General features: G+C 42.7%; 6 protein-coding genes and 2 non-coding genes across 8 annotated transcripts; 6 read left to right on the top strand and 2 right to left on the bottom strand. All coding sequences in view use genetic code 12, as the record gives it.

Moving 5' to 3' along the window:
* Positions 1 to 32: 32 nt before the first annotated feature.
* ILS1 (isoleucine--tRNA ligase ILS1) lies at positions 33 to 3,275 on the bottom strand (the record flags this gene model as incomplete). Its single annotated transcript, XM_029033724.2, has 1 exon — positions 33 to 3,275. One exon carries the CDS (start codon positions 3,273 to 3,275, stop codon positions 33 to 35), a length of 3,243 nt encoding a protein of 1,080 aa, XP_028892316.2.
* Positions 3,276 to 5,614: 2,339 nt separating this feature from the next.
* Positions 5,615 to 10,309, top strand: TSM1 (Tsm1p; the record flags this gene model as incomplete). Its single annotated transcript, XM_029033722.2, has 1 exon — positions 5,615 to 10,309. One exon carries the CDS (start codon positions 5,615 to 5,617, stop codon positions 10,307 to 10,309), a length of 4,695 nt encoding a protein of 1,564 aa, XP_028892314.2.
* Positions 10,310 to 10,428: 119 nt separating this feature from the next.
* CJI96_0000092 (guanine nucleotide exchange factor VPS9) lies at positions 10,429 to 12,564 on the top strand (the record flags this gene model as incomplete). The annotated part of the gene is made up of 1 exon (XM_029033721.2): positions 10,429 to 12,564. One exon carries the CDS (start codon positions 10,429 to 10,431, stop codon positions 12,562 to 12,564), a length of 2,136 nt encoding a protein of 711 aa, XP_028892313.2.
* Positions 12,565 to 12,919: 355 nt separating this feature from the next.
* Positions 12,920 to 13,004, top strand: CJI96_0000093. Its single transcript has one exon. It is a non-coding gene; the product is annotated as a tRNA-Leu (tRNA).
* Positions 13,005 to 13,194: 190 nt separating this feature from the next.
* CJI96_0000094 lies at positions 13,195 to 13,267 on the top strand. Its single transcript has one exon. It is a non-coding gene; the product is annotated as a tRNA-Lys (tRNA).
* A 418-nt stretch (positions 13,268 to 13,685) lies between these two features.
* On the top strand, positions 13,686 to 14,051 carry CJI96_0000095 (uncharacterized protein; the record flags this gene model as incomplete). The annotated part of the gene is made up of 1 exon (XM_029033720.1): positions 13,686 to 14,051. One exon carries the CDS (start codon positions 13,686 to 13,688, stop codon positions 14,049 to 14,051), a length of 366 nt encoding a protein of 121 aa, XP_028892312.1.
* A 139-nt stretch (positions 14,052 to 14,190) lies between these two features.
* On the top strand, positions 14,191 to 15,684 carry CDC37 (Cdc37p; the record flags this gene model as incomplete). The annotated part of the gene is made up of 1 exon (XM_029033719.2): positions 14,191 to 15,684. One exon carries the CDS (start codon positions 14,191 to 14,193, stop codon positions 15,682 to 15,684), a length of 1,494 nt encoding a protein of 497 aa, XP_028892311.2.
* A 51-nt stretch (positions 15,685 to 15,735) lies between these two features.
* Positions 15,736 to 17,892, bottom strand: NAB3 (Nab3p; the record flags this gene model as incomplete). Its single annotated transcript, XM_029033718.2, has 1 exon — positions 15,736 to 17,892. One exon carries the CDS (start codon positions 17,890 to 17,892, stop codon positions 15,736 to 15,738), a length of 2,157 nt encoding a protein of 718 aa, XP_028892310.2.
* Positions 17,893 to 18,105: the final 213 nt, after the last annotated feature.

Genomic DNA, 18,105 nt, shown 5'->3' on the forward strand with positions numbered 1-18,105 from the left:
ATTTATGTATTTATTCTATAGTCGGCTGTAATTTAGAGTTTTAACAATCTCAAATAGAACACAGTATCGTTGATAGTCTGTTCTTCCGTTATGATAACAGTCTCCTGTGGAGAGGTGGTGAATGGCTTCAACGGGCTATGCGAGCATTTTTGCAACATTTCCTTATTCGTTTCAATGACTTCTTCAAAAGTAATTGTGTCCTTGATCAATTCGTACTCGACGTTGACATCGTCAGTAGCGTTCAAGCTGGCCTTCTTACGCAATCTTTGGATACGGTTTATCAATTCTCTCGCCAAACCTTCACTTTGCAAATCAGCATAAGCATTGGTGTCCAAGATGATTAAGACATCCCTGTCCGATCTGGACTCGTGGCCGGAGGAAACTTCCTTCTCTGGCAATCCTCTCTGGACTTGCAAATCTTCACTTACGAGGTCAATTCCATCCACAGTAATTTTGCCGGTTTCTGCAAATTTTTTAACATCCTCAGAAGACACGTTTGGCAAGGCTGCCTTGACCTTCTTGGCATCCTTCTTCAATTTCTTACCAAGAACTGGCCAGTCAGCAACAGCCTTATATTCGACACCGTATGCAGCTTCATCATCCGTGATGACAATGTTACGAACATTCAATTCCTCAAGGATGTATCCCTTCAAAGACTCAATGTCCTTCAAATAGGACGAATCTGAATGCAAGATCACCAACTCCTTCAATGGGGTTTTCAAGGATATCATTTTCTTTTCTCTGATGTTACGCCCTAACTCGATGACCTTTTGCATCCTAGAAACAGCAACCTCAATATCAGAGTCGAATAACTCCTCCCTCACCTCAGGGTAAGCCAAAAAGTGCACGGAACCAGTGTCCTTGATCTTAGGATTCACAGAAAAGCTTTCCAAGTCCTTCACTTCAAAGAACGGCTTCAATCTTTGGTAGATACCATCGGCCAAAAATGGAGTGAATGGAGCCATGAGTCTGGACAAAATGAACAAAGCTTCAGCCAACGTATTGAGAGCCTTTCTCGTGTCATCCAAACCTTCGCCCGAATAACCCTTGATACGACGACGGTTAAATCTGATGTACCAGTTCGTCAAATTATCAATCAACGCTAACAATTTTGGAACAACAGTGTACAATCTGTAGCTGCGCATCTCATCGTGGACGAATTTGACCAAAGACTGAATCGATGCCAATAACCATCTGTCCATGACGTTGTTGGAGGTCAAGGAAGAGTCGTAAACAAATGCATGGCCATTATCTTTTTTGTAAACCTCAGCAGAATCCTTCAAGAATTTGAAAGAGTTGTACCATGGAAGCAAAACGGAAGAGACAACTTCTCTGACACCTTCCTCTTTAAATTTCAATGTTTCAGCTCTCAAGACAGGGGAGTTGATCAAGTATAATCTTAAAGCATCGGCACCGTACCTCTCCAAAACTATGCCAGGGTCTGGGTAGTTCTTCAAACGCTTGGACATCTTTTTCCCGTCAGCGGCGAGGACAATACCAGAAACAATGACGTTCTGGTATGGTGCTGTGTTAAACAAGTGGGTGCCCAAAACTGTAAGAGTGTAAAACCACCCTCTGGTTTGGTCCAAACCTTCAGAAATGAAATTGGCTGGGAATGCATTGTGGAAAGAATCCTTTCTTTCAAATGGGTAGTGCTTGGAAGCATAAGGCATAGAACCGGACTCGAACCAACAATCGAAGACTTCTTCAATTCTCTTCAAAGTACCTTTACCCCTCTTTGAAGGGATGGTGACGCTGTCGATGCTCTCTCTGTGGATGTCGGTGATGTCATTACGACCAGACAACTGCTTCAATTCCTCGATAGAGCCAACACAGACGACTTCCTCAAAATCTTCACTTACCCACAATGGGATAGGGGTACCCCAGTATCTGTTTCTGGATACATTCCAGTCCCTTGCATTAGAGATCCAGTTAGAGAATCTCTTTTCCTTGATATTTGATGGCACCCAGTTAGTCTTCTCAACGTTCTCTAACATCTGTGGAATAACATCGGTAACACGAACGAACCATGCTGGCACAGTTCTGTACAATAATGGCGTATCAGATCTCCAACAGAATGGGTACGAGTGATTGATTTGAGTAGCAAGCAAAAGCCTACCATTTTCCGTCAACTTTTTGATGATCAATTTATCAGCATCCTTGACGTAAACGCCAGCAAAGTCACTCACAGCCAGGGTGAACTTACCATTGTCGTCGACCGGGTTTGGAGGGGTTCTCTTTTCGTTGATGATACCAGCCTCAGTTGCAGCAGAGAAATCGGCCTCACCGAAAGCTGGGGACTGGTGAACAATACCGGTACCGGAATCATCAGTAACGTAGTCGGCAAGAATGACCTTAAAACCGTAATCTTTGAATGTTTGGTAAAAGTAGTCAAAGACGGGCTTGTATTTGAGACCAGCCAACTCCTTACCCTTCATTTTCTCCACTACCTTGTATTTGGCAGCAGCAGGCTTCTTATACAAAGTCTTGATCAATTGCTCCAACAAGATGTAGTGTCTTTGCTTCTCCTCGTCAAAGATCTTGACATACTCGAGCTCTGGATTGACCGCAAGAGCAATATTGGAAGGCAAGGTCCATGGGGTTGTCGTCCATGCCACCAACCAAGTGTTCTCATCGTCCACCAATGGGAAACCAATGGTGACGGCTGGATCATTGACATCCTTATAGTTCTGCTGAGCTTCAAAGTTTGACAATGGAGTAGTACACCCAGTAGAGTAAGGCATCACTCTGAGGCCTCTATACACTGCATCTTTCTCATACAATTGTTTGAAAGCCCACCATACAGACTCCATAAATTCTGGGTACAAAGTCTTGTAGTCATTATCCATATCGATCCAACGACCCAAACGGCGTATGGTTTGTCTCCACTCATCAGCATATCTCATGACGATGGAACGGCATTCATTGTTATACTTATCAATACCCATTTTCATAACATCTTCCTTACCAGTGATGCCCAATTTTTTGTCAATCTCGTGTTCCACAGGCAACCCGTGAGTGTCCCAGCCAAAACGTCTTTCAACATGGTGACCATTCATGGTGGCATAACGAGGGATGATATCCTTCACGGTGGAGGCCAAGATGTGACCATAATGGGGAGTACCGGTTGCAAATGGAGGTCCATCAAAAAACGCAAAAGGCGGGAGGTCTTCCGTCAATTCGAGAGTTCTTTGAAAAGCATCAAGCTTATCCCACTGCTCTAAGACCTTCTCCTCCTCCTTGGAGAAGTTGAAAAAGGTGTTCTCTTCAGCCATGGTTGCAGTGAATCTTCGTGATATTTTGTCTACTATAAATGCATACAGAATTACTCACAAAAAATTTTCGTGTGCACGGGTGTCTCGCAATGTGCATTGATTGCAAAATGAGTCAAGTCAATGGTGTGGTTTGAAACTCTTTGTTTGATTAAAGTGACTCAAAGTTGTCATTACTGGAATATTTTGTTTGCTATGACTAAGACTAAGATGTGAATCAAATGAATGAAGTTGTTATCTGAAGACTCATCCAAGAATGCATAAATCTTGACTCATCTTGATTCTAAAGGTAGATTGCCATCTAATGTGGTTTTCATACCTTAGGTAATCAGATACATTCTTTGCTATCGCCTTCGATTTTTTACAACGTTAGCGAGTATCGAAATTAGATCCAATAAGTATTTTGTGTCTCAAAGTATCATCTAGGACTATGTTGAAGACCATTGGCTTCAGATTAATTACTTTCTTGTTTAACAAACTTACTCCATTTTCATGGTTGTAATATTACTTGAGAGTACTTTTGTCTCCATCACATTTCGTGCCATGATTCGTGTACCGCTAGTTTATAATCAAACCTACACGCGGACTATGCAACGATATTCGCACTTTTAGAAGCACTACTTACTATGTCACTCAAGCAGCTCTTCTTTAATGAGTTACGACGATGCTGCAATGATAAGGTTCCAGAAAAGGTTCTTGTTGCTCTTTCAGGAGGCGTGGACTCTATGTGCTTGACGCACCTTTTGGCTGAGTATAAGCAGTCCTGTCAACCTCTGTTGAATATCCATGCATTGACAATTGATCATGGGTACAGAAGAAGCTCATCTGAGGAGGCCCGACAAGTAGGTCTTCAAGTCAGCAAGTGGGGAGTTATACATCACATAGAAAGTCTTGAGTATGACCGAGATGTGAATGCAATTACAAACTTTGAGGAAGTGGCCAGAAACCTACGGTACCAGGCCTTGCAAAGGTATTCCGTTGACCTTGGAATACAGTGCATCTTGGTGGCACATACTCTTGATGACCAAATTGAGACATTTCTCCATAGGCTTCAAATGAACTCGACGCTATACGGCCTCAATGGGTTGAAGAGAAGGTCTCCTCTTCCCCTAAAACCACTTGGCCCTGTTGAATCAGTGAAGCCATCACACGTATGTCGCCCTCTTTTGTCATTTAGTAAGAAGGAACTAAAGTCAATATGCGAGGAGGACCACATTAACTGGTATGAAGATGTTACAAATGCAGACCCCGATTTGACTAAGCGAAATTGGCTACGATACTTGGTGAATGAGTATGTTCCCTCATCATCGCAGAGCAAGAACCATCCACTCTCACGGGAGGCTTTAGTTGATAGTATTGAGCTGATCCAAGCCGTTACCAAATGTATTGAGGCTCATGTCAAGCGCCTTGACAAATATATACGGGAGAACTGCTCATTTGAGTTTCTGGAAGACGAAGGAAGCATCAAATTTACTGTTTCTTCTTCATATTGGAAACTTCTTGATAACAGTGTCTGTGCAAGGTGGCTATACCGCATTATGTATCCGATATCGTCGACAGAAACTTACCACTGGTCATATGCAAAAATGGAACGTCGAGCAACTCCTCGCATTCACAAGTTTATGGAGGGCCATGGCGATGATGTGCTCTCAATGACATACTTAAACGTGATGCTACAGTTTAAAAGATGTGCTGACGACATCGTTGAGGTAACCCTAAAAAGACAACCCTTACCTCGATACCAGCTTGAAGCTGCCAGAATTCAAATGCATTTGAATGAACATCCACTGCCTTGGTCGTTATTCACCAATATATGGTGGATAAGACTTAGAAGCCACACGAGAAGAAATGTGAACATCGGGCCTTACGACTCGAGCATGCGACTGAAAGTACTACAGTCCTTTCCAGATCTAAAGAATATCATGCAAGGCATACCCGTGGTATTTGACGATGAAAGTGGCGATGTGATCGCACTTCCAACTCGAAAGAAAGCTCTATCTGGCATAGAAGTGGAATGTTATATAAAAAAAGAAGATTAGCTGCTTGCCAATAATGATAACAAAAGCATTGTCTAGCGTTCTTCATCATAGTAATCATCTAAATAATTGCTTTTTTGCAACTAAAGAAATAGAATCAGGTTTTTTCAAAAAAAAAAAAAAATAGAAAAAGATACGTTGTGAATGTAGTACCTCGAGAAGTTACTACCACTGAAGGTGGTGCTTTTTCTTGCAGTGGTGCGTGTATACTGAAGGAAGTTGAGAATCCTGCACAGCATATCAATACTCCAGTACTACATCGTTATAGGATACTAATCGTTCCATCGGTTCTACCCCCATCATTCCATGTCATTTATCAGCTTGCACGATAGAAATCATCTGGCTGGCCCGACTCCAAAGTATACTGGTGGGCAGACAGGAACACCTCGGAGCAGAAGTAAAGTTAAGAATGTCAACCTACTGACACAACATTTCAGGCTAGCGCATCAGAGAGTCAGTCTTGATGTGGACCTTGCTCACAAGAAGATCAATGGTTTTACTGAACTTACTTTGATTCCAACGAGCAATCAGCTTCGAGCAGTGAAGTTGGATGCTAGAGAGATGAACATCAAGGAAGTGTACGTGAATGGTACCAAGTTGGTGAACTTCATTCACAAGGACATGCTATATATCAACGATCCCGAAAAATTTGAGTCATGCACTAGCGCCAAATTAGTGAACATATGGGACCTATATTCCGAAAAATTCACAATCAACCAGCACCATCTTCTAAGACGAAAGCTCAACTACATATTCGGCGAATTCGAGGAAGATGAATATGATGCTAATAATACCTTCGATCTAGGGAACACGGAGGAGCTCATCATTAGTCTTCCCGATAACTTCAAGCATCAATCAGCAGATAGGCACGCGGCTCATACTCCGGCATCTCTGATACCGACAGATCTAACTCCATTGCATCTGCGAAATAAAAACACACATGGCGACACGTATGCTCCCATTCAAATTGGAATAGAGTATGAGCTAATTAATCCAAATAACGGTGTCAACTTCTCTTGTTTTGGGGAGGATAGAAAACTCTGGCATGCTTACACAGTGAATTCCGAATACAACGTATCAACTTCCTCATGGGTACCTTGCGTTGATAATTTGTGGGAAAAAGGAACGTGGTCTTTTGAACTTACTGTTCCGAGGAGTACAAAGGACATTGACAACTTCTCTTCGTTCGAGAATGGTTCTCTCAACGATTCCAAGGAGGACGAAGTAGAGACAAAACATTTTTCCAGTAAAGGAATTCCCGTGGATCACAATGAAAGCGACGACGATGAGGATGATGCAGAACACTTCGACTTGTTTGTCTGTACTGGAGATACAAATAATGTGAAGGAAACTCCTCACCCCACAGATAAATCCAAGAAGGTTGTCTCCTGGTCCATTTTTAATCCCATCTGCGCACATCATGTTGGGTGGGCAATTGGCCCATTTGAGAGCTCGGAGTTGGCAAATCTAAACAGTAACTCACTGCAGCCTTCAGGAGAGGACGAAATGGAAGAGATCGAAAAGGATGAACTCGGGTCCGTCGTTACGTTGTACTTCTTACCCGGCCAAGAAGAGTTGGCGAGAAACACGTGTATTTTTGTTCACGAGGCACTAAATTTCTTTTCTTCTGAATTCGGCTCGTATCCCTTTAGTTCCTATGGCATAGTGTTTGTCAGTGGACCCTCCCACCCATACAATAACTTTGCTGGTCTTACTGTATTGAGTGACCGCCTTCTTTATCCTCAGAACCTCATTGAGCCAATATTCACACTAACAGAGGAGATTTTGGAGTGCATCGCTGGACAATGGTCGAGCATCAATATCGTGCCACAGACGTTCCATGATCTTTGGTGTACAATCGGTATCGCCCGCTTTATGTCATTCCAGTTCTTGAAGAATTTAATGGGAACAAATGAGTTCAGATATAAAATCAAGCAGAAGATGGAGAAAATAGTGGAAACGGATGTATCAAAGCAGCCAATATCATTACCTTATCTCCGATTTCCCTTGTCTGAGGCTGATCTTGACTTTGTGCGTCTTAAGTCATCCGTTATCCTACTCATTTTAGACAGAAGGATGACCAAGACTGATAAACTGTTTGGACTTTCTCGTGTGCTACCCAAGATCTTCTTGCAAGCAATGTCTGGAGACTTGCAAAACGGTACCCTTTCTACGCAGCACTTTCAAAATGTTTGTGAAAAAGTAAACCGAAATCGATTAGACAATTTCTTCAAACAATGGGTATTTGGAGTGGGTACACCAGTGTTTAATATCACCCAAAGATTTAATAAGAAGAGATCATTGATCGAAGTTGTCATTCGTCAAACTCAAGTGCAACAGCACAAAACGATTAGACCAAAGCCTGAAAACTTCATGGAAGAGGCTATGCATTATCTTCATGATCAAGAATTGCCCTCAGCACAAACCACTTTTATGGGGCCAATGACCATCAGGGTACATGAGGCGGATGGTACACCTTATGAGCACATTGTTGATATCAAAGACTCACTTGTTAAGTTCGACGTTCAATACAATACCAAAGCTAGACGTCTGAGGAAACACAAGGAAGAGAACGTGGAGGCTAATCCTGTCTTTTCCAAACTTGGAGATATTCTCAAGAAGGATAAAGACATGAAAGAATGGGATTTGGAAGAGTGGCCAAAACGCGACGAAGATTTGGTTGACCCATATGAATGGATTCGACTTGATACAGATACTGAGTGGATCGCAAAGTTTAATGTGAGGCAACCTGATTATATGTTTTGCTCTCAATTGCAACACGATAGAGACGTTGAAGCACAATGTGATGCAGCACGTTACTTTGGAGAGCAAGAAAAGCCCAACAAAATCTATTGTACTACTTTAACGAGGACACTCATGGACCGTCGCTACCACTACGGCGTTAGAATTGCTGCAGCACGAGCACTTGCAGATCTTTCAAAACAAAGTAATTCATACTTTGGTTTGAAATATCTCTTAAAAGCTTTTCGCAAGTTATTCTGCTTTGAAAATAGCTCTATTCCACGAGCGAACTCTTTCGAGCAGTTCGAACGCTACTTCCTTCAAAGAGCATTTCCACGAATACTAGCACAAGTGCGAGATGATGAAGGAAATACACTTCCGGAGATCAAGGAAATCCTTTTGAATTTCGTAAAGTATAATGATAATTCCAACAATGAGTTTCAAGATTGCTATTACGTTAGTGATTTGCTTGGTGCACTCACTGAGGCGACGATTCCAATCAATGAAAAGAAAAAAGTTATCGACTTTCATCTGGAAAAAGAGAAACGTCTTGGTTATGAATCCAGCGATCAACAATTTGTCGATCAAGTTGTCGAGGAACTTGATAGATTATGCAAGATTGAAGAATGGGTTCCATCGTACCAAAATATCATTTATGCGAGCTGCATCAGACAGAAAGCCAAATTGGCTCGAAACAATCTTTGCGAGTATTCGTTTGAAGAGTTTGCCAAATTTACAACTCCAAAAAATCCAATCGAAATTCGATTGGCTGCATTTGAAAGTATACTTGTGCTAGGTGGCATCAAAGTCTGGGAGGTTCTTCGTTATTTCCTACATTCACTTTGTCTCAGCTCAAGTACCAGCAGTTTTAGAACGCGGATGATTGACGCTCTTAAGAATGCGGTATGCGAAGCTGCAATTCACGGCTTGCCATCTGACATTGATGACCCCGAATTTGACTCCCTTGATAAGTTATTTAATTCTAGGAAGGGCCATTCCAACCCGAATGGCATGGTCGTTGTGGAGGAATCGCAGAACCCTGAGATCAGCTCGAGAAGAGACGCCCTCGCCAGAGCTAGCATTGAGGGTGCTATTCTTTTGTTGAGAAGAGATTACGGAATTGGGCTCGGTCTTAAAAAGGTTTTTTGGAGGTTGATTCATACATCGCTTTTGGGCTTAAGAGAGAGAAGAATCCTTTTTGGCTTGTGTGAACTCTTGTTCTTCGAAAAGGACACCTATCCTGTCGACATTCCTGTGCCATACGTTCCACTAGAGGAATTAAAGAAGAAGATTGTTGCCAAAGAACTTGACAATTGCCAGGTTATTATCAAACGTGAGGGAAGATTCCGTATTCAGCTTTCAACTAAGATATCATTATCCGATGGTAGGAGAGCAGAGAAGCCAGGCCGCGCAGTATCAGAACATGGCAAACGAGGATCGAGCTCTACATTTGATAATAAGGCCCCTGAACCAAAACTCAAGCTTAGACTTGGTCGCCTGGAAACCAAAGGACCAGAAGCCGAACAACATCCGATCGTCACGAGAAATGGCAAAAACAATATGAGTATAAAGATGAAGTTTTTGAGACGTAACCTATCAGATGTGACAACATCGTGCAGGAGGAGAAGAAACGTTTTACTCAGCGATTCATCTGTTACGCTCAAATTCTTCAGTCCGGACAATATTAAGAAGCTCAAAAACCCTCCTAAGATTAATACTGTGGCTGATGAAAGTGTTAACGACATCCCAACTACTGCACGAGGTGACCTTTCGGTTATCAAAGGACCAACTAGGTTTGTGAAAATCAAGTCTGGTATGGTGTCACTTTCTGAAACTCCATTCACAAGTGATCAACGGGAAGATATGACGAGCCAACAACCCAAGCAAAATCACCTGATGAATGAATCGGAGACACCGCAGACTGTTAAAGAAACGGTTGCAGAACCAATTAAACGAGACATTTCGCATGCACCGAATAAATTGACCCCTCGAGTTACTTCGAGAGAGGGACTGGCAGAACCTCCATGGTCAAGGGCAACCAGTCCTGGAGACGGTGAAAACCATGGAACCAAGAAGAAAAAAACAAAAATCTACATTCATGACGGCTCCAGGAGCCAAAGCCGATCTACCTCGAGCTCAGTCGAGCCTGAGGAGAAGAAAGAGCCTGCTGAGAGCAGGGATGAGAAGAATAATGAACAAGAGCAAAAAGAGGCACCCAAAAGTAAGCCAAAGCTCTCCTTGAAGCTCTCGCTCAAATGAAATATCATGAGAAATGTATTATAGTACTGTGTAATGATGTATGTCCGCGCAGATTCAAATCACCATTATCAGGTGCACTCTTCCAATTCTCTTAGACAGTCGATACCCTCTTCACTGTAATGTCGTTCAATAACCCCTTGGGATTTAATGTATCCAAAGCAATTCCCACAACCTCCACCACAAATACTAATACGACGTCTACGGCCACTTCTCAAAACAACTCACCCTCACCCTCAAGACATGGCCACAATGACCAACTAAATCTCGGCAAAGCCAATTGGAAGGATCTATCTGAGTCCATGAAACTTAATGCTTCTTCTGGCTCCTCACCAAAGGTGCTCCAGCCTGCTCTGACCACAGAGTTGAGTGAGGTGACACCCACAACGGTGAAAGTAACCGAGCACTCCAATGGACCTCGGGAAAAAACAGATCTCATTGGTCTTTTTGATAAGTTTGACGTCAACATCAAGAGTGACATGGACGATGATGAGGTAGAGGTTGATTCGCTAGAGGAAAAAATGAAGCAGTTCAAGCCAAAACCAAGACAGAATTCCAACTTATCCACCCTGACTGATAATGTCGACGAGAAAGACCATCTCAGCACATGTACCGAACCAGCAATTGAAGAACAACTGAAAGTCGCAAAAACCATAGAGGGAGCGTCCGCAGGTAACGATCAGAATGACGCATCGACTGTCACTGAACAGCCGCAGCAACCAATGACCGAAAAGAAAGTAATCGACGACTCATCCGAAAATGGTCAGGATGAATCGTCAAATAGTAATTGGAAATCAACGAATGATACAGGAGATGTGCAACAAGACAACGAGACCGAGTTAGCCCAGCCGAATAGACCAGGGGACGATGAAGTGGACGTTCTAAAGGATACTCAATCTGAAACTGTCCAAGATTATCAAATTAAAGAGAGTGAGCTACCCTCTGAATCAAGTGCTGCTCCAATGCCACTGCGTCCTCGACAGAGAAGAAATAATTCTATTCAAAGAACTTATGATTCCATCAACCCACAAGAGCAATATCAGAAATCACATAGACCTTTTGATTTCCAAGTTTTCCTTTCGCATATTCGTAACAAATCAGCAGACCCGCTTGTTCGCTACATAAGATCCTTTTTGGTGTCCTTCACTAGACAAGCCCCTGCCATGTCTTCTGCCCAAAGAATCAAGGCTGTCAGACAATTTAAGGAATTCATTAATGGTAAATTTCAAGAATTCGAACCTTTTGCATCCATGGATAGCAAGGATCTTGAGAACTCAAATGAGGGAATTGAAAAACTTATCATGAATCGGTTGTACGAATATACTTTTTCGCCAGAAGTATTCAACAAAAACGAGTCTCGTACACCGGAATCCTTCTTGCAAGATCTACGAGACGATGTCAAATTCACAACTCAGCTAGACAAGTTCAGCTGGGTGTCTGGTCCACACCTAGACGTGGATCTCAATGAGATATCACAAAGAAAACGGGAATCCTCCAAGGAAAGCTTGAACTACCTTGATCAAGCAATTAATGAGCTAAACAAAATCAACAATTACAGGGCTCCTCGTGATAAAATCATTTGCATACTAAATTCTTGCAAGATCATTTTCAGCTTACTTCGTGTTAGCAAGCAAGAAACTAACGCCGATGCGTTTATACCACTACTTATATTGGTGATCATTAGGGCGAAGACGCCCAATCTTATTAGTAATATTCATTACATTGAAAGGTTTAGAGGGGAACAGTGGCTTCTGCATGGAGAAACCAGCTACTACCTTTCATCAATACAGGGGGCCATCACCTTCATCCAGAATATTACCCGAGACGATCTTACAGTATCTGATGAAGAGTATGAAGCCAACATAGAAGCATGGGAAGCTGACATTAGACAGCGACCACCATATCTCATCATTCCGGAACCTCGTGCTTCAGATAGCCCCCCTGAAAGTGGTCCGATTGTACGTACAAATCTTTCCCCATCAAGTGTATTAATGGCAAGTGCCGAGACTTTCAAAAAATCAATTTCGAACTATTTATCACCACCTCCTCAAGAATCATCTCAGGAGCGAGCTACACAACGCGCTGAGGAGCGAGAAGGGCATAGACCATCTGAGGAGGATGTTGACGCTGCTTTTGGTCAACTCTCTGAGATGTTTCCAACTCTTGATAAAGCCATACTCAGAGATCTTGTTGTTATGAACGAAGCCAACGTTGAAAAAACGTTGGATGTCTGTTTGCAACTCGTGAACGAGAGCTAAGTTATTTTAATTCAGGTCAGTTTATTAAACAATAGTTTCTTTTTCTCTCTCGGACCTTTCATTCAGTGTGACACTGTTGAAACTCTCTCCCTCACCTCGAACTCAATTTTGAAGCCATACACTTCGATATATTTAAAATGCGTTCAAGTCGTTGTAAGTACCCAAATGTTCCATAGCAGGTTACAATGACTATTTGTGCGCCCAGTTTCACCGAAATCTGAATATTCTATAAAGAAAGGACCATTTATCTTCATTAGTGTGCTGTAACATAATTCTTATCTTCGTGACCTGCATATAGAGTTTCTACAAGTACGAAGTATATATTCTCTGATAAAAAATTTGTATATAAGCAAGTGGCTCTGTGGCCGAGCGGTCTAAGGCGGCAGACTCAAGTTCTGTTATCGTAAGATGCGCGTGTTCGAATCACGCCGGAGTCATCATTTTTGCCTTCTGTAACCGCTCCCCGACAGATCTGGGAGGGCTACTTTTTAATCTTTAATTTCAAGTCAACCTGATGCAATAAAATGCATGATACACAATATGTGAATTGAGAGAAGTAATCACGTGATTCGTCACGTGAACAAAGTTTTCTGCTCTTATTAACTCATTACCTCAACGGGGTAACCAATCGCCCGGCTAGCTCAATGGCTAGAGCGTGAGACTTTTAATCTCAAGGTTGCGGGTTCGACCCCCGCGTCGGGCTTCTCCGTGCTATTCTTTTTATCTCTTGATAGTATGATTGCACTTTTTTTCTTTGTCTTCAAATCATGTTCTTTCAAGTCGACTTTTTTTTTATACTCGCATTGAATTTGGCTCAATTCTGCTACAGCATCAGTAATATGAACACCAAAGTAGCCTAATCGGGTAACCCGGCAACATATACGTATGGAGGCCTGTAGAAAAAGATTCGGAAATTCCGTTACTCGGCCACTTCTCGAGCTTATTCTCTTGAAGCATATAAAATATACGAAAGTTGTTCAGACCCATGTATGCGAAGTCGCACCCCTTTAGGCAAATAGATCCGAAGCTCGCGTACCTTGAGTAGTATAAAATGGCTGCAAAAAACCAAGCACCATTTGAATTTGCCAGAAAAACAAAAATTACTCATAGCAAATACCAAAATGCCTTTCAAGTATACTCCCGCAGCCAAAGGTAAAGAAGTCAAGCCTCCACAGATTCCTTCTCCAGGCAACAACTCTTTCCTTGGTGACATCTTCACCTCTGACGCACCATCAGATAAGCAAATATCCTGTGGTTTTTACAAGCAAGAGAAGGGAGAGCCTTTGGAATATCACTACGACTACGATGAGATGAAGATCATCTTGGAAGTTGAAGGTGAATACACCATCTCAGACGAAACTGGTAACAAGGTGTCTGTGTCTCCCGGTGACGTCTTCTATTTTCCAAAGGGTACCACCATCACTTTCCAAACCACTGGTTACGGCTATGCGTTCTTCTGTGGTTTGAGACCCAATGGAACTGCCTGATCCAATTTTTACTATGTATAGTGTAATCCATGTATCGATATGTGTCTAACTTGGTAGAAACTTCTCGAACCTGCACCAGGAACGCACCATCATAACTTTCTCGATCTACGATACTAATCGACTACACAGTAACCTTACAATGCCTATTGATTACTCGAAGTGGGATAAAATAGAACTCTCCGATGATTCTGATATAGAGGTCCACCCAAATGTTGATAAACGCTCCTTCATTAGGTGGAAGCAACGGGATATTCATGAGAAGCGTCATCAGAGAAACATTGAGATCAAGTCTATCTTGATCCAATTGACCATGTATGCCAAATTAAATGCCAGACTTGACTTTTTGATGGAGAAACTCAAACCATCAGAGCTTCTTGATGAAGCGAAAGTGAAGGCAGCTCTAGATGGAGAGTTTGATCCAAAGGAAAAGTTCGATTATGAGAAGCTCAAGAAGGAGAAAGGTAGTGAGCTTAGAAAGGGTTTGCATGATTTGGAGTTTTCTAAAGACGAAATTGAGGCTACTCCACCGTATAATGAGATGGTCGAGGACCTTTTCACTCAAGTTAAAGAAGACCATCCTGAAGTTACCAATGATGACGATAAGTTGAAGCAGCACCTCAAGGAACACAGACTTAAGATTGACGATATCTTACTGAAGCAGTCAATCAAACTCGACTCTTTGCTCCACGAAAAGGCGAACCTCATCAGCAGTGAAGATTACCATACCGGTTTTGACAGCTCATTTATCAACAAAGACAAGAAAGACGCCGAAGAGAAGAATACCAAACCACAGACCACTACTTCAACATCTATCGAGACCATCAATAATCCACGTCAACCAGAAAATACAAAGTCGTCAGGTTCCCAGACAGACGACGAATATGATCAGCTCGAAGTTTTGCCTCCCACGGCCGAGTTCGCAAAGATTGATATCCACAAGCTTGCGAAAAGCCGAGAATTTTTGTTGTTGCATCCCGAAATTTGCACCGAACATCAAAAAGACTCTCTCATAATGACTGCATTTGATCATCAACTTGAAGGTCGTGAGAAAATGACGAAGCAGGTTGTCCATCAGTCCCTTTTATTGCAATACGTCTCTCAATTGTCTGGTGGTGGGTTAATAAAAGATCGTGTCATGCAAGCCATTGAGATATTCTTTTCAAAATTGATGGACTCGTCCACCCCAGTTGCCGCTGCCTTCAATGAGGATGTCGATAAGACATTAAAGCACATCCAAACTAGATGTAAAGTCATCCAAGAAGAACGCTCGGCACTGGGCGAAACTGAAAATGAGGAGGCAGTTATCCAGTTAAGATCTCTCGATGAAAGTAAGCAGTTGACAGTTAATGTTCCCGATGAAGGGACTGAGGAATACAAAATCTTTTCTCTGAAGCTCTCCCCAGAGATGCAAGCTGCAATCCAGACTGGCGATCTTGACGAAGTGAATAAAATTTTTGCATCCATGAAGGTTGAAGATGCAGAGGAAGTGTTGGAAATCATTAACGAGTGTAATGTCATCGGTCTTAGTGGCTATCTAGAAAACGAAGAGGAGTTCGAGAAGATGAAGGCTCAGCAAGATGATGCCCCACTGGTTGCTGACGAGCAACTAAATGTGGACGACACTGTCGATTAGTTTAGGTTTGAGTTAACGTGAGCACGAGGTATTATATTAAGAGTAGAGAAATTACTGCTTACTAAATCTCGATAACATTTCCATCAACATTGAGGACTGCCCAGGCTGTTGATGTGTTGGCTGTTGAGATGGTTGAGAATACTGAATTTTCGAAGGTAAGCTCTGATTCTGATGTTGTTGTTGAGGAGTTTGAAGCTGGGAGAGAAGGGTGTTCAAATGACTGGACAGTTGAACTGTGGGAGGTGGTGGTGGTGCCTGGGGCATCGGATATTGCCCATAGCCACCTGATGGGCCACTAGTGATTGGTTGCTGCGGAGCCTGTTGCAAGCTACCAAGGGCTTGCTGTTGTTTAATATAGTGGATGACTTGCTGAAGTGTAGCAGCATCAAGACTCAGAAGAATTTGTAGAACTTGAGGGTCAATCGCAGGTTGAGGAGCAGAATTTTGAGAATATGAGAGATAGGGTTGTGGGTAACTTTGGAAGTTCGGTGGTTGTTGAAATGCGTTTGCAGGCGGTTGTGGAGAATACGCTGGTGGTGTAGGCAGCACCCCGTATGTTGCGGCACTCGAGCCAGCGTATGAGGTGCCACCTCGAGAAGATGTATGTGTGTTAGTATTCCTTCGACCATATCGATCATGATGATCTTTCTGACGATCATTCTGCCGCTGTCTTTTCTTTCTTTGTTCAGATTCATGAGCACATGAATCAATGCTTTCATCATTTGTATTGAAACGCTTCTGATTAGGTTCATCAGTTTGACTTGAAGGGATCATCTGCTTGATTAGATCGACTGCTACCGAGGGGGTGAGCGCAACGTATTCATCGAACCTTATTCCTCCATCTTCTGTCTCTTGAAACGTTTGTATATCAACGTTTTCTTCCTTTACTACACAAGCGCCGAGCACACCAGAGTAGGCAGCATCGGGAATGACCTCAGATAAGTCTTGGTCACCAATATCCTCAATCTTGAGCGAGAGTCCGGCAGATTCGAAGGCTTCAATGGTTTGTTCAATTAGACTTTGAGCGCTGCCAGCGGTAATGAAAATATGGCAATCGGGTGAGTCCCTTCTTTTCATTGCTGCTTCATGCGATCTCTCAGAAGTTCTTTCACGAAATCTAACCTGACCTTCATCAAGTTTTCTGTGACTGGTGGATGCATCGAGCCTGATGTATCTGCCATGGAGGGGTACGCCTGATTCACCCTCTATACAAGCGGCACATTGCTCTGCCGTTTCGAATTGCACAAAACCATAGCCCGCTTTGAGCATGATGTGAAAAACATCACCGTATGGTCGGCAGATTCTAAAAATATCCTGCTTTGTTAATGTATTCGTGGACAAATTACCAATAAATAGTCTTGAATTCTCGGGAAACAGGTCGAGAAGCTTCTTGTCGGAGTATTTCTTTTCCGCCTGTAAGTATTTCTGGTATGCTTTCTCCTCCTCTGGTGTCATCGGAAGTGTTATGTTGGGTCTTTTGCAGAACTTATTCTGAGGAACCAAGGGGATAAGCTTCTTGGTTTCAGAGGGCTTGTTGTATGAATACACTTGATCATAATTCATATCTGGATCAGCAGGAGTATTGATATCGGGCAAAGTGATCCCTCTTTGCTTAAGCTGTTGATCAATGAGCATCATTTGTTCCTCTTGTGATAGTTGCTTGAATTCTGGTCGTTTCACAAGATCACTCTTCATGATTGCCTCGTATGCCTCTTTGAGCTGAACCTGTGGGTCTTTAGCAACCGATGGAGCACATGCCGTTGGCTTTGATGGCAAATTAGGCTTCGCAGGAAGCACTGGCTTATTGACAGCCTTCTCATCTGAAACAGCAGGTGATTTGTCAGAAGATTTTTCAGATAGAGGTATCTCTGGGCCGTTTTCTGGATCGTAGTCATCGTCAGAAGGTGTTCCTGGCAGCTTTAGTGATGCTGATGCCTGAGACTCGGGCTCTGGCGACGGGTTGATACTTTCGGGGTCATACTCTTCATCTGACTCAGCGGGTGCTGGTGTTGCCGTGGTTTCAGGGCCAAGCTCATCAGTTGGGCTGCTTGAGGTCAGGGTATTTTCCTTTTTCTCTTTGAATGCCACTTGACTCTCGTCAAACCCCTGTCCAGGAACTTCAGGCTCATATTCATCTATATCTGGACCCGAACTCTTTTGTTCGTCAACATCGTTCTTTTGTTGCAATGGTATAGGCGTGAGGTCCATCTCAAGTTTATAGTAGTAGTCACCTGGAAACTGTCATGCACTATATTCGCGTGTATGGTACACCCTATATTCTTCGGTCGCAATTGATGGATTCTACATGTCACAGATAATTTTGTGAGAAGGATTGAAGCTCTAAACAATTCACCTTTTCTCAAAGGTATCCGAAGTGTACTACTTGAAGATTTTATTAATGGATCGTGGAGGGCCTGCTTA

This window comes from Candidozyma auris, chromosome 1, assembly GCF_003013715.1.
Source record: "Candidozyma auris chromosome 1, complete sequence".
Lineage (NCBI taxonomy): Eukaryota > Fungi > Ascomycota > Pichiomycetes > Serinales > Metschnikowiaceae > Candidozyma > Candidozyma auris.